Source organism: Dromiciops gliroides, chromosome 3, assembly GCF_019393635.1.
Source record: "Dromiciops gliroides isolate mDroGli1 chromosome 3, mDroGli1.pri, whole genome shotgun sequence".
Taxonomy (NCBI): domain Eukaryota; kingdom Metazoa; phylum Chordata; class Mammalia; order Microbiotheria; family Microbiotheriidae; genus Dromiciops; species Dromiciops gliroides.
The window spans coordinates 288,008,642-288,023,389 of record NC_057863.1 but is presented as its reverse complement, the minus strand read 5'-3'; the positions used below and the strand labels follow the sequence as shown (position 1 = coordinate 288,023,389).

The following is a 14,748-nucleotide window of genomic DNA, read 5'->3' as shown; positions in this document are numbered from 1 at the left end:
TCATTCCTTCAATGAAAGGCCTCCAGGCTCACTAAAAGTAAAACATGTCTAACACATTTTGTGGGTTATTGTTTTACAATCTGATGAGAAGGACAGCTCCTACAGGCTCATCTGGCTGCTTCTGACAACAGTTTTGTTAGAGCCTTTTTTTAGTCTTCATTACTCCAGTCTTTGTATTGACTGTCCTATAACAAATGTTTCCCCCCTCTTCATAGCAACCATTATCAACTGTTGTTTTCTTGGCCTTCTTGCTATTCTTCAACTTCAAGAAACTTAAATTACACTATAGAGGAATTAATAACAATCCTACTTGACAGATCCCTTGTTGTCTGAGGATTAACTAGGCAATTTTGCAACAACAGTTTGTCAGTTCTTGGCACTGTTTTTTATTTTAAAACACATTTGTTATTTACTCATAGGCTCAACTGAGCCTATTTCATTGTGGCCTTGAATAATGCTTGAATTACCCATACCAAAATCTCCTCTAATATCTTTGTCATTCAAGTATACTCTTTAAAACTGCAACTTTTGCCCATTTCCAAGGCAAAATGATCATTCTTAATAAACATCAGTATTTAAAACACAATAAAAGAACATTGAAACACATGTAGGACACAAAATTTGGCATTTATCTGACAAAGAAGGTGGGGAAGACAGCTCTACCTAGTTTTATCTGGACCAACTCTGATGATATGAGTTAGACTAGTGTAAATAGAATCACAAAAATCTGGTCATTTCTATCACAAATCAACATCATTACCTGTTCCGAGTGATTTGGACAGCACTGTACTCTACACTACTAGCAAAATGAAGATTATATTCATAAGACTGTTTTCCAAGGGTTTTCTTAGAACTGATGGGAGAGACATTTAATCCATGACCTTATAGAACATAAAGCTATATTCTACAATTTGTGTGCAATATTGTCACAATTTCTCTCTGGATTCTTTGACTTATTTTTAAAAGTCAAGTTTTAGTTCTTCACTGAATACTGTGTGTGTTGAGGCTCTGGATAAAATAAAACAAGTTATACCTGAGTAACTATTGGTTCAGCATATAAGAAGTACATACATTATCTTCCCTTCCCTACTATTATGTAGGTACTAGTAACATGAAAATAATTATAAATAGTTCTATCTTCCCCTTGCTAATATGTCACAGAGAAATAATGTGGTACATTGGTTAGTAGGCCATATGAGGAGTAAAAAGACCTGGGTTCAAGTCCTACCTCTGATAAATGCCACTTATGGGGGCCTGGATAAGTAACTTAATGTCTCAATGCCTTGTGAATCTCTCTAAGACTATAATGCAGATGAGTTACTGTTCTCCATCAGTGTTATACATTTTGATATGAGGGATTCTACACACTAATTTCAAGATGCAAAGATCTAATGATACATCCCCCAGTGATCCCAAGCAATGCTACTATATCAGTGAGACTTTACAATATACCAAGTTTAAGACATTTGTGCTAGAGCCAACCCCTTTATTATCTATGGTAATGGAGGACATGGATAATTGAAATCCTCTAATAATCTGAAAACTTCATTTAGTCATTAGTTTCAAGCCTCCTCCCCCATAAAATCCTTTGCCACAGCTTCTGACAATTGAAAATTGACTAATTGGAGCCTATCTTCCTTTACCTGTTCCTGTTCTCCCTCTCATGGAATTAATAATCAAGCAATAAAACTGTCAAGAGGTCAGAAGGGAGAGAAAAAAAGGACCTGCATAATCCACGAAATGGATAATTAACCTCTGAATAATAGAGATTTCACTGTATATCACTGTCCTTCATGTTAAAAAGTGATACTGTTGATGGTGTGATTTCTCATACATGAGACTGATTAAAAAGACTGATATATGGCCAGGAGTCCCACGTTGCCTGGATAGGATGACATTTTCTCCCCTTAACAATGACTTGAGCCTGCCATGTATCCAATTTGCTTTTATGACTCTTACGACTATCATGTGGCATGATATGTTCTATCAGACTGTGAAACCTCATAGCACACTGTTTCATATATATTCCGTTGCTGCTAAATCCCAGTTTGTATCTCTGTCAATGCTCAGAGCTATGAGATATCCAGAGAGAAGCTATAGATTTAATTTCTTACACTCATGATCTGGTACAAAATAGTCAAACATGGTTTTAAAGAAGTTTGAGTGTTTCCAAGGAGCTCTTTGTGCCTAGGTAATTAGAATAACCAAAAATATGGATTCATTATTTTAACATCAGATTTCACTCACTACATTGTTATGGTAGGACCAAGGCTTTCTGGCCCCTGCCTCCCTCAACAAGCAGATTCCCAGGCTTCTTGTGGTTGTTTGTCCTTCATTTTTGAAGAGGATCATAACATCTGGTTGATGTCTTGACTTGCAAGTGAATTGGATTTAAGTGAGGCAGGGCTGTGCAAAGTCATCAGCTTCATTCTCTCCTCCAGAGTCACTGGAGTGCAGTGGCAAGACTTAGGTTAGGACAATTGGCGATGGCCCCAGATGCAGTGGGAGACCTGGGCCTTTTTAAGCTAAAGTCTTTCTCAGGTCTCAGTTTGTCTGAGGAAACACCCATACAGTGATTAAAGTCTAGGTAAAAAATGAGGCAAAAGCTGGCCTACTTTGACTTTCCAAAAGAATCAATCTGGGAGGGGAAGACCCTTAGAGTTTCTGGCCAGAACCAAAACAAATACTGTTTACACTCAGTCACCTCAGGGTAATGAAAAGTCCTATCTACATGGAGTTGGGGCCTTCTGACTAGGGTGATTTCTGAAGAACCAATGAGTCACCATACCCTGCCCTGTTGAACAGACATTTTTACAAATGTTTTGTTTTACAAAGGGAGACAACAGAGGGAGTGACTAGAGAAGCTAAGCCCCACTATAACCTTGTTGCACATCCTACCTGTGTTAGGACAAAGCAAACTTCCATTTGTTGACTGTTCAATGATGTGTAATTGCCTCCTTTCTTCTAAATATAGAACATGAACTGCGTTCTGGTATTAAGGCTGACCCTAACAATTGTCATCCCAATCTAATCTAGTAGAAATCATTTTAAAATTGTCCAGCCTGCACCCAGTCTGATGTAGACAGTTTAAAAAAAAGGAATCAGTAGGGACAGAAAAAGGAAACTGGGTCGTGGCTGGGGTAGATGGCTCTCTTTCAGTTTGTGGGTTTTGCTGTTCTTGAAGAAGATGAGGGTTTGGCATTAGAGGAAGAAAGGAAAATGTATGGGCAGATTGATGTCTTTTCCCAGGACTATAGTAGTTGAGTAGCTTATACAAATTGAATTCCATGGTATAAAAGTGCCCAATGCAAAACAGAAAAGAGAAAACTATATAGTAAAGCAACATTTGGACCAAAATTAGCCTCTATAAAAACAAACAAGAACCAAGCAAATTGAGCTGGCCTTAGAGTTCTTTTATTTACTTTTATAAAATTCAGTTAATAGTGAATGATGAAGGACCTTTACAAGGTAGTAGCTTGATATTTACTAAAACACCTTTGGAAATTCAAATAAGAATAAACAAATAACATCCTGAGTCATTCATTTTTCTCTTTCCCAGTTAAGGATTTAATAGCACACTTTCTCTGCTTTTTATAATATGTAACATACTTAAATGTCTTCCTATCTAGTTCTTTCACCCAAAGCAACGAAATATAGTCTGATGCCATGCCAATAGCATATCCAAATAGGACTTTATGAATGTCCTCTTCTGTGTTTTTATTTCCAGTCAACATATAATGCAAGCAACACAAAAACAGGGAAGTTCCTCCTGATCTTTGAGGAATTTTCATTTAAAGCTGACCATAGATAATAAATCCAATATATCTGCAACTATCTACCATTTCCCCTTTTCTTATATATTTTTCAATGATGTTCAATAGTTTTTTCTTGAAAAAATACAAAACAATGGGTTTTTAAATGCCATGAGAATGGAGTATTTAGTTGACTACTGAGGCTTTGAAAATTAACCGCTGTAAGACGAACTGGATATTTCTTGTTTTTCTGTAACTGGAAATGTCTTTACTTTTATTTTATGAGGAGCCTATAAGGATTAAATTACTCTTCTTAGGAGAATGGTATGTCTTCAAATTCAATCTTCAAAGATTAATAAGTTTGAATAATAATAGCTAATATATTTATATGATGTTTAAGGTTTGCAATACATTCTGCAATATTATTTTATTTTTTTCCTGACAACAACCCAGGGAATTTGGTTCTCTTATTGGCTTTATTTTACTGGTTAGGAACTGAGGCAAAAAAGAGGTTAAGTGACTTTCCCAGGGACATATAGCTAGTAAGTGTTTAAGATTGTATTTGAACTCAATTGTTATCCCTTTCTATAATTTTCCTATAATTTCTATATTCCTTTCTATAATTTTATTTTTTTAAAATAATCTCCATACATTACCTAAAAGTCTTAATTTCTTTTGAAACAGAAAAGCATATAATTTTTCTTACGTTTTGCAGGTTGCTAGCGCTAGCTGTTTTGCTTACATGGTAGGAACAGTTAAAAACTGGGGCAACATTATGAACTCTATCCAGGAGGGACACAAAAATTGAAGGAACTTGCTCGAAGTCAATGAATTCTGCATTAATCAATTCTGGGAAATGTAGACAGCTTTAGGTACAGTACACATTTATTAGTTTCAAGAACTGAAGCTTTGCCTCGTGTGCCGTGAGTGTGAGAGAAGTTTTTCATGTTGCCTTTGTTCTCAATTTCATTATACTTCAATGAAAAACTTCAAATCAGAGAAGGTCAGAACTGATCTATAATAAATACTTATTCACTGACTGACTTACTGACTGACTACTGCTTGACAAAAGGCCAAGGGAAATAATTTACTCTAGGGGTACTTAGCCATTTCTGTGTGTGTGTGTGTGTGTGTGTGTGTATTTGTGTGTGCGTGTGAAAGAGAGAGAGAGAGAGAGAGAGAGAGAGAGAGAGAGAGAGAGAGAGAGAGAGAGAGAGAGATGGACCCTCCTTAGACAGTCTAGTGAAGCCTAGTGAAGTCTAGTGAAGACCCTTCTCAGAATATTTTAAATTCATATAGTATCTAGGTTTACAAAGAAAACCAATAATATTTAAATGCAGATGGAATCCCCTCCCCCCATCTAAGTTTATAGATCCTTGAAATCTATCAGTGAATCCTTGGAGTACCTGATCTATTACTAAACACTCATTTTAAAGATGAAGACACTGAAGCCCACAGAACAGTTCAGGCTGTCCAAAGTCACACAGCTAATAACTTGCAGAGTCAGGACTAGAACTCCCAGTCTCTTAATTCCCAGTCAGGTGTATATATTATCTACATTCAGTTTATACTGTATTGTCTCCCACTTGTAAGGATGCCGGATAAGTCCATTTTTATCAAAATCAACCCACAGGGTATATAACATTGTAGCTGCGACAAGCCAATTTACAGAGATGTCTAATGTTAGAATGCCAGATAAACTCATTTTTGTAAAAATTAAATTTTGCAGGAGGCAACCCCTAAGTATGGTTTAAAGAGAGGTCCTTTCTACTTCTAAGTCTCTGATCTAATGACCCCAGGGTAAGAAGCAGAGACTTGAGCTGGCAGCTCTCTCTAGTGGTAATCTTTTGCATTTCCTGGTTCTGTAACAATGGAGTGGAAAGGATAGGAGAGAAAATGGAGGATGTATGGGAAATCCCAAAGGGCAGTCTCATGGAACAGAGAAGATTTCCTCTGGTCCCTTAGTCATTCTACCAGGGTGTTGGAAGTCCTTAGGAAAGGACTCCTGGAAATCCATTTCCGTGTAAACTAGTCAGGGGCTCCCTGACTCCTCCTTTGTGTGTGTGTGTGTGTGTGTGTGTGTGTGTGTGTGTGTGTGTGTGTGAGACAGAGACAGAGACAGACAAACCAACAGACAGAGACAGAGAGACACTATATGTGCATGTTTCCTTGATACCAGCAAGATGTAAGAATCTTTATAGAGCAGGGACTGAGTTGTCTTCTGCTTTTTTGCTGCCTATAGCACAGTGCTTTGCACATGCTAAGGATTTTAAATGCAGGTTGAGTCATCCATTCATTCAATAAAATGAAAAGAATTAAAGGCAAATGGGAGGCAGCTGTAGAGATTACTGTATTCAGAAATTCTCTTTTCTCTCTCTAATGTAAATATGTGAGTGATGGTTGGCAGCATCAGAATTAGGAATTGTTTATGCACCTGATTTTGCAAAGGGGAAGAAGAATCAGAATCTTCTACTCTCAGAATGAAGCAGCATGAAGGAATTGAATCTAGAGTTTACAAGTCACTCACCAGGGTGAAGACATTTTTGTGATATTTTGTTTTCCTTTCAATGACAGTTGTATTCGAATTCTAATATGTAGTAGGGTACTATTTCCTAATTCCGTTTTTTCCCTAGACAATATATTGTGGACCCAATGTCATGGGGCGCAGAGCACCCCAGAAGTTCTCTGGGGCACATCAAGGAACCTTCTCCTTGAGAAACTAAACCAGAGGACAGATAATGGCTAGAGAGATAAGCTGAACCAAATTGGACTGAGCTAGCTTCGGAATCCTACCCTTCATTCTGGTCTCCCTTACCCAGGGGAGATAAGTTTGGGTGTGGCTGCGGCCTTCATGTTCTGAACAGGGATCTGTAGCCACCCCTCACCCAACTCCTCCAGTCACTACCAGTGGGGGATGGTCCTCCACTCCTCACCCAATTCCCCCAGCTACCACCAGTGGGGGATGGTCCTCTCTCACTAAAGGAACTTTTCACGGGCAGATGGTCCACCCCCCCCCATCAGTCCTCTATAAAAGTACCTTCCAGTCTCCTGTTGGAGGAGATTTGGTACCTTTGAGCCATGTGCTTTATGCCAATCTCCCCATGAAAAGTCCAAGGATTTCTTTCATGGTTTTCCTCCCCCCCACCCTTCCCTTCCCCTGCTCCTAAATAAACTATCACCTTATTCTAACTACTTTTGTGTGCAAGAGGGTGTAATTCTTTAAAGAGGAATTCCTAAGAACCCCAACCCCTGATCTAACCTGTACCCCATTGCCCACCATATCATTTGGCACCCGAACAGGGACACGGGAATTTTCTCTTTCCTCTTAGCACACAAAACTGAGGGGGGGGGGTGGGAACCTCCCTTCTGGGTTTCCTTTCTCCCTCCCTGCCTGACTCAACTTCCCGTTTGAGTCACAGAGAGGTAGAGAGAGGATCAGCTTTTGCACGCAACAGCGGAGGGAAGCCTGGGTCTCCCTCTCTTGCCGAAAGCTCAGACGGACGTCTGGACCACGCTTGGCACACAACCTGAAGGTAAGACCCTACCTTCTGGGTTTCTCCTTCTCCCTCTCCCACCGGACTCAACCTCCCGTTTGAGTCACAGAGAGGTAGAGACGGCCGGTGTCTGCACGACAGCAGAGAGCAGCCTGGGACTCCTAGATGTCCGAACCACGCTCAGACCCTCAGACTACATGTTTCTGGGTAAGAACATTTATGCTTATGTGTCTATCCCTTACCAGCTCTCTGCTCTTGGTTCAGACTATTCTCCTTAGACAGTAGTTATGGGACAGAAAGGGAGCGTTCCGAAAAAATCACCTCTGGGGTGCATTCTAAGAGATTGGACTAGACTGGAACTTAAAAACCTAAGAAAGAGATGTATGATACATTTTTGTAACAATTTATGGCCACATTATCCTCTAGGAAGTGAAGGAAATTGGCCAGTACACGGCACCCTTAATTATAATACCATTTTTCAATTGGACAAGTTTTGCAAGCGTGAAGGGAGATGGACAGAGATTCCATACATATCGGCTTTTCTGAGTTTGAGCCAGAAGTCAAAGGGGAAGGATGAGGTCCCCTTGCCGGTTGAGAATCACCGCAAGTCCAAGCAATTAGCTAACACCTCCTCTGAGACCTCAGCCTCCCCTCCTCCTCAAACTCATTCCCTACCTGTTTCTCGTTCCACTCCTTCTCGGCCTGCTTCCATACCTATGGGTCAACCACAGTCATATCACTCTATGACTGAGACCTCTCCTTGCCCACCGGCTGATCTCAGAACCAATTCCCTGTGCCACACGGGGAGTGGATATCAGTCTCCTTCTATCCTGCTCTACCCCATTTACAATCTGGGGGAACTCCAATATGTTCCCATTTCTCCTGTTTTTTTTTCCATTCAGCCGACCCCATCTGCTTTACCTAATCTGCAGTCACCTGCGGCTATCTCCCTTTCCCCATCTCCACCCACACTGCAGCCAAAGACTGTTTTCCCTCCCTCACCTACTCCATAGCCAAAGGCTGTCACCCCTCCCCCACTGGGCCCTGCGCCCAATCCTCTGTCTCCACCTGAGCTATCTCCCCAACCCAGGTCCTTACCAGCGTCTCCCACTGCTTCCCTGCTTCCATTAAGGGAATTTCCCATTGGGAAGGGCACAACATTAAGGCATGCCCCTTTTTCTATAAGCAGGTTATCTCAGATTAAAGAGAAATTGGGGAGTTACTCAGAGAACCCCACAAAGTTCATAGATGGCTTTAAGTCTGTGACACTGGAGTTTGACCTTTCCTGGACTGATTTGCAAATTATCTTGCCAGCTGTTGTACCCCTGACGAGAAAAAACAGATTTGGGACCTGGCGGTACAAGTTGGGGATGAACACTCGCAGGTTGGAAATTGGGTTGGGGTCCCTGGATTTACAGCTGTCCCGGTCATAGAACCGAGATGAAACTATGATAACAGGGAAGACAGGGCTCATAGAAATCACATGGTCACCTGCCTAGTTGAGGGAATGAGAAGGGGGGTTAAGAAACAAGTCAATTATGGAAAGGTGAGGGAGATAACACAGGGGTCTGATGAAAATCCTGCTGTCTTCATGAGCCACTTAGCAGACTCTCTGAAGAAATATACTAACCTAGACCCCCAAAGAGATGTAGGAATAACTGTCCTCAATATTCATTTTATCAGCCAGTCTGCTCCTGACATTAGGAGAGAACTCCAGAAGTTAGACTGGGGTCCCCAGATCCCATCCTCACAACTCCTTGACATTGCTTTTAAGATTTTTAATAACAGGGACCTTGCAGTAGCCAAAGAGAGAGAAAAGATGGCTCATGCCCTCTCCATAGACCAAGCTTCTATAATAGCAGCAGCCATCACCACATTTGCTACCAGCAGAACTCCGGCTGACCGACATTCTGGCAGCTGCAGTAAACCAGGACACGCAAATAGAGCTCACCTAATACCAACTATCCATTTAAAGTTAAATTTTAGGAAATAGCATATACTTCAGTAAATGTCTATTTAGGGTGTGAAAATATCTTGATTCCTTAAACAATCTGCACTTATGCTATCCAAGACACTGAGATTCAGCCTCCAAGGACTGGATTAGCTAAACTCCAGAAGTTCTTCACCAGAAAGATAATATTGGCTACCAGGTAGAAATTTTTTCACCTACAGAAACTTATGAAGACTTCCTGCTAAGGCATAGAAAGGCATTTGCTAAGCATCAATGTATATGCATAGCCTCTTCAGTATCATTTATTATTATTATTATTATTTTTGTCCGGCAATGAGGGTTAAGTGACTTGCCCAGGGTCACACAGCTAGTAAGTGTCAAGTGTCCAAGGCTGGATCTGAACTCAGGTCCTCCTGAATCCAGGGCCAGTGCTTTATCCACTGTGCCACCTAGCTGCCCAATATCATATTTTTTGAAGTACAAAAGTAGCAATGACACTTTTTTTAGAGCTTATGAAGCATGTTCCTCATGAGAATCCTTTTAGGTCAATAACGTACATATTGTTATTTCCATTTTATATATGAGAAAAATAAAGCTTAGGTATCAAGTGATGCATCCATGACCCTGCCCAGAAACTGAACTTTATAACAAGGTCTTTTGACACTTAGGACATTGCTCTTTACACTATATAATGTTAGAAGTTATCATCTATAATATATTGAGTTACCAAATTAAAACAATTATAATAACATTCACTTGCTATCAAAAACAATTCTGAATATAATTTAATCTTTCTTTAATAACCGAGGAAACACTTCAAATTCTTGCAATGCCTTAGGGTTATGATTATGACATAAATTGTTATTACACTTTAGCTGTGACATGCCAACTAATAGAGATGTGTAGTTGCTAGAATTCCAGATAAATCTATTTTTATCAAAATTAAATTTTGGAGGAAGAAAGTCACAAGCGGAACCATGAGATTGGGTGTTTTAGTATTGGATCTACAAATGATTAGCTGTGTGACTTGCACAAGTTAAATTGTTCCTCTGGGCCTCAGTTTCCTTATGAAGCAAACTACTATTTTAGTAAACTATCTTAAGAAATCCCAACAATTGTTTGGGATATGAACTTCTGGAGCACAACCCATTCATAAGCTGGGAACTGGCTTATAAATATTATCCAACTAGAGAAGAAATTCAAGTGGACAACAACATAGTACAAAATGAATGCATATGTGCTGAGGAAACACAAATTTGCAGCTCATAAAAAGAAATGGACCTGACATAATCAGCTGAATACAGATCCTGACATAGCAAGTTTAGTGCCTCAGACTGACAAAAAAAATCATAATGCTTGCACATCATGTCCGGTCCTCCTATGTCACTGAAGATAGCTCTGAATGTTCAGAAAGCCCGAGGAAAACAACCAAAATATATATAGTCCCAAAGTTAAAGAGTGGGTTTTAATTCAAGTAGTGTTTGTACCTTCTAAAATGTTTTCTGGCTACCATAGCCATAAACCCTGCCCACCCCCCCCCCCAGCTAATTTAGAATATTAGCAATGAAAGACAAAAAACAATCTATCCAATGACTCATAATACTTCTAATCATGTTTTTGATCTTTGAAGACAAGCCATGGCAAGATCAAGATGTTATTTCTGCCTAATTGTCAAAGTTAATTTTGTTTTCATTTCCTCCCTTCCCCCTCTTCCCCCATCCCTCAAAAACCCTCCCATTATATTAATGCTTCTTTCCCCTGGTGAACCAAAGCCACTATTGTATTCAAATCCTCTATCCAGTGAATGGATTGAATGCCAAATAAAAATGGGCTATATGAAGCTTTTTTTTATTTCCTGAAGAAAAGATTAGAAAATAGCTTTTTTTCTTCCAAATTGGCTTGGCCAATTTGCTTCTTCTCCTCCTCCTCTTCTTCCTCAATTCTCTCTCTCTGTCTCTGTCTCTCTCTCCTTCCCTTCCTCCCTCTCTTCCTTTTTATTTCTCACTCTTGCTCTCAAATTTTTTTTTTAATTTCTCTTTAGGTTTTCCTAATATTATTTTTTAATCACAAAAGTATTTTATTATTTTCTAGTTACATGTATAGATAGTTTTCAACATTTGTTTTTATAAAATTTCCAGTTTCAAATTTTTCTCCCTCCCTCCTCTCCTTCCCCCCCTCCCCAAGACAGCAAGCAATATGATATAGGTTATATATGTACAATCACATTAAACATATTTTTTTCATTAGTCATGCTGTGAAAGAAGAATCAGAGTAAAAGGGAAAAAGCTCAAAAAAGAAAATAAAAAGTAGAAATAGTGTGGTTTAATCTGCATCTAGATCCCACAGTTCTTTTCTCTGGACTTGGAGAGCATTTTTCCATCAGTAGTCCTTTGGAACTATCTTGAACCATTGCACTGCTGAGAAGGGTCAAGTATATCGCAGTTGATCAACACAAAATGTTGTTGATACTGTGTACAATGTTCTCCTGGTTCTGCTCATCTCACTCAGCATCAGTTCATATAAGTGCTTCCAGGTTTCTCTGAAATCTGCCTGCTCATTGTTTCTTACAGCACAATAGTATTCCATTACATTCATATACCACAACTTGTTCAGCCATTCCCCAGTTGATGGGCATTCCCTCAATTTCCAATTCCTTGCCACCACAAAAAGAGCAACTATAAATATTTTTGTACATGTGGGTCCTTTTCCCTTTTTTATGATCTCTTTGGGGAAAAGTCCTAATAGTGGTATTGCTGAGTCAAAGGGTATGCACAGCTTTATAGCCCTTTGGGCATAGTTCCAAATTGCTCTCCAGAATGGTTGGATCAGTTCACAGCTCCACCAACAATGCATTAGTGTTCCAATTTTTCTGCACCTTCTCCAAAATTTATTATTTTCCTTTTTTGCCATATTAGCCAATCTGATAGGTGTGAGATGGTACCTCAGAGTTTTTTTAATTTGTATTTCTCTAATCAATAGTGATTTAGAGCATTTTTTCATATGCCAATAGATAGCTTTGAGTTCTTCATCAGAAAACTGCCTGTTCATAACCTTTGGCCATTTTTCAATTGGGTAATATATTAATTGTTTTAAAAAATACTTTTGTGACATCTGTTTCTTATCAAAACTTCAACAAAATAAATACTATTTTTAAAAATCCACCATATTTAGATAAGATATAATGTTATTTTAAGAAGCTAATCTCACATGTACCATTAGTCAAAACTGGATATATTTTTTCCATTTCATATTTACTTGCAGAATCATTATACTTCTAGTTTATTTGCTAACATCAATGATAATTCACTATAGTGTACTTACAGACACCAGGAACAGTAGGTCCAGATGTTAGTCCTTTTGGCTTTCCCCTTATCTCTTCAAGTAAATGATTTACCGAGTTCCAGTCTGAGTTCAAGTCTTCTAATTTTCTCTTTAACAGAAAAGAATGCATTTTACTTATTAGATAAACACCTTAAAGACATTTTTTACATCATTTTATTCATTGCTTTGGACTAAATTATTTTATTTATACATTTTTGTTTAATATTAATTGTCCTTGGATATATTTCATCCATTGAGAGGTATTGTACAAAATTTAATCATTCATTGCTTCTACAAATCATCATTCAGTATCCATTGGAGTCAAGGCATTTTTTTAAATACAGTTTAACTTAGAAAAAAAGTTAGAATAATGATTTGCTATTATTCAGAATGTTCTTTTTTGGGTTTGAGCTTGTTATTTAATTAATTTAAGAAACTGTTCTACGATTCAAAAAAAGTTGCTAGAAGTACTGCAAGGTTAATTGACTTGCCTAGGGGTCATATAGACATCATTTTTCAGAGGCAGAGTTTGAACCCATGTTTTTCTAAATCTGTATCCATTACATCTCAAATGGTACTACAGCAAAATTTAAAAAGGCAGGTATTTTGATAATGAAAACATATATCTATATATCTACCTATATATATATATATACACACACACACATAAGCATATATATGATATATGTATTATTATGTATAATCCTTTTAAATTTTTTGCCATTTTTGGGTATCTTCCCTGTTTTGGGGTAATATCTTGAAAATTGACCCCCTGAGTGTTTTTAAATTATGTCATTTCCAGCAAAGATTTTCTCTATGTGTATTTTTCATTTCCAGATATTTTTTAAAAATCAATTTCATTTTGTTGAGTGCCATCTCTACTTTTTAAATATGATATATTATATACTGAGGTATTACCAATCTGAACATGGTCATTCCACAGTCACTAATGAGGAACAGAGATTGCTTTCGATGACTCTGAGCTACTTCCTGCTGCCAAATCCTAGCTTTTTAACATCAGTGTTCTCCTGCCATGCTATCATGGCTATGGATTCTGGACTACTATAATCTCAAAACAGTCAAAATTATAGTTGGCCCAAAGGGTAATGCAAAGAACCAGAGTTGGTACAAGTGAACAGTAGATTACCAGTGATGATATATGCATAAAAAGTAACATACATATAAAAGAAACACCAGAGAGATGTAAAACTGGAGATTTCGTGGGACCAATTACATAATAAGCATAAAGAATAACAGATGGTGAAGTCAAGTATTGTACAGGTGTACCTAAAATGCTGAAAGAACCAAAAGGAAGTCACTAGCACACTAGGTAGAAACTCAATAAAGGATTTGTGAAAGTACCATAGGCAAGAATATGACAGGATGGAAAGACCTGGATAGACTGTGATAATGTACTCGAGCATCAATACTAATAAAATAACAGATTCATTAAGTATATGTCACTAAATTATATGGTATAATATTTTATTAAGCTATAGTATACTATGTTGTACTATTAATTACTATGCTATATTATTTTAAAGGGAATAGACTTGTTTTTCTGTGGTATAGGTAAAGAAACTTCTAATGCAATTCAACAACAGTTATTTTTTATTTATTTATTTATTTATTTTTTGGTGAGGCAATTGGGGTTAAGTGACTTGCCCAGGGTCACACAACTAGTAAGTGTTAAGTGTCTGAGGCTGGATTTGAACTCAGGTACTCCTGACTCCAGGGCCAGTGCTCCATCCACTGTACCACCTAGCTGCCCCTCAGCAACAGTTCTAATTATAAAGCTTTAATCTTGGAGAATTCTCTGGGGTAATAATAGGTTAAATAATTTACCAAAGGTTGCAAAGAGAATATATGTCTGTCCAGGATTTGAACACAGGCCTTCAGAACTTCTAAGCTGACTTTCTAGATATTAAACACTGCTTCTTTACTTTTTGTTTGTTTGTTTTGTGGGGCAATGAGGATTAAGTGACTTGCCCTGGGTTACACAGCTAGTAAGTGTCAAGTGTCTGAGGGCAGATTTGAACTCAGGTGCTCCTGAATTCAGGGCCTGTGCTTTATCCACTGCACCACCTAGCTGCTCCAACACTGCCTATTTAAAAACAAACACCCCCTTCCCAACTTATTATTTATTTTTTTTTAGCATTCTTTTCTTTTTAAATTTTGAGTTCCAAATTCTGTCCCTCCCTACTACTTCTGTCCTACCTACTGTGAAGGC

The 14,748-nt window shown here is 38.3% G+C and overlaps 1 protein-coding gene across 1 annotated transcript in view; it reads right to left on the bottom strand.

Moving 5' to 3' along the window:
* The window catches only part of DMD (dystrophin), a 2,325,391-nt gene that overhangs the window by 801,529 nt on the left and 1,509,114 nt on the right, over positions 1-14,748 (bottom strand). Inside the window, 1 exon segment of the mRNA XM_043994767.1 lies at positions 12,519-12,627. Within this exon segment, the coding sequence (XP_043850702.1) occupies positions 12,519-12,627 (109 nt within the window).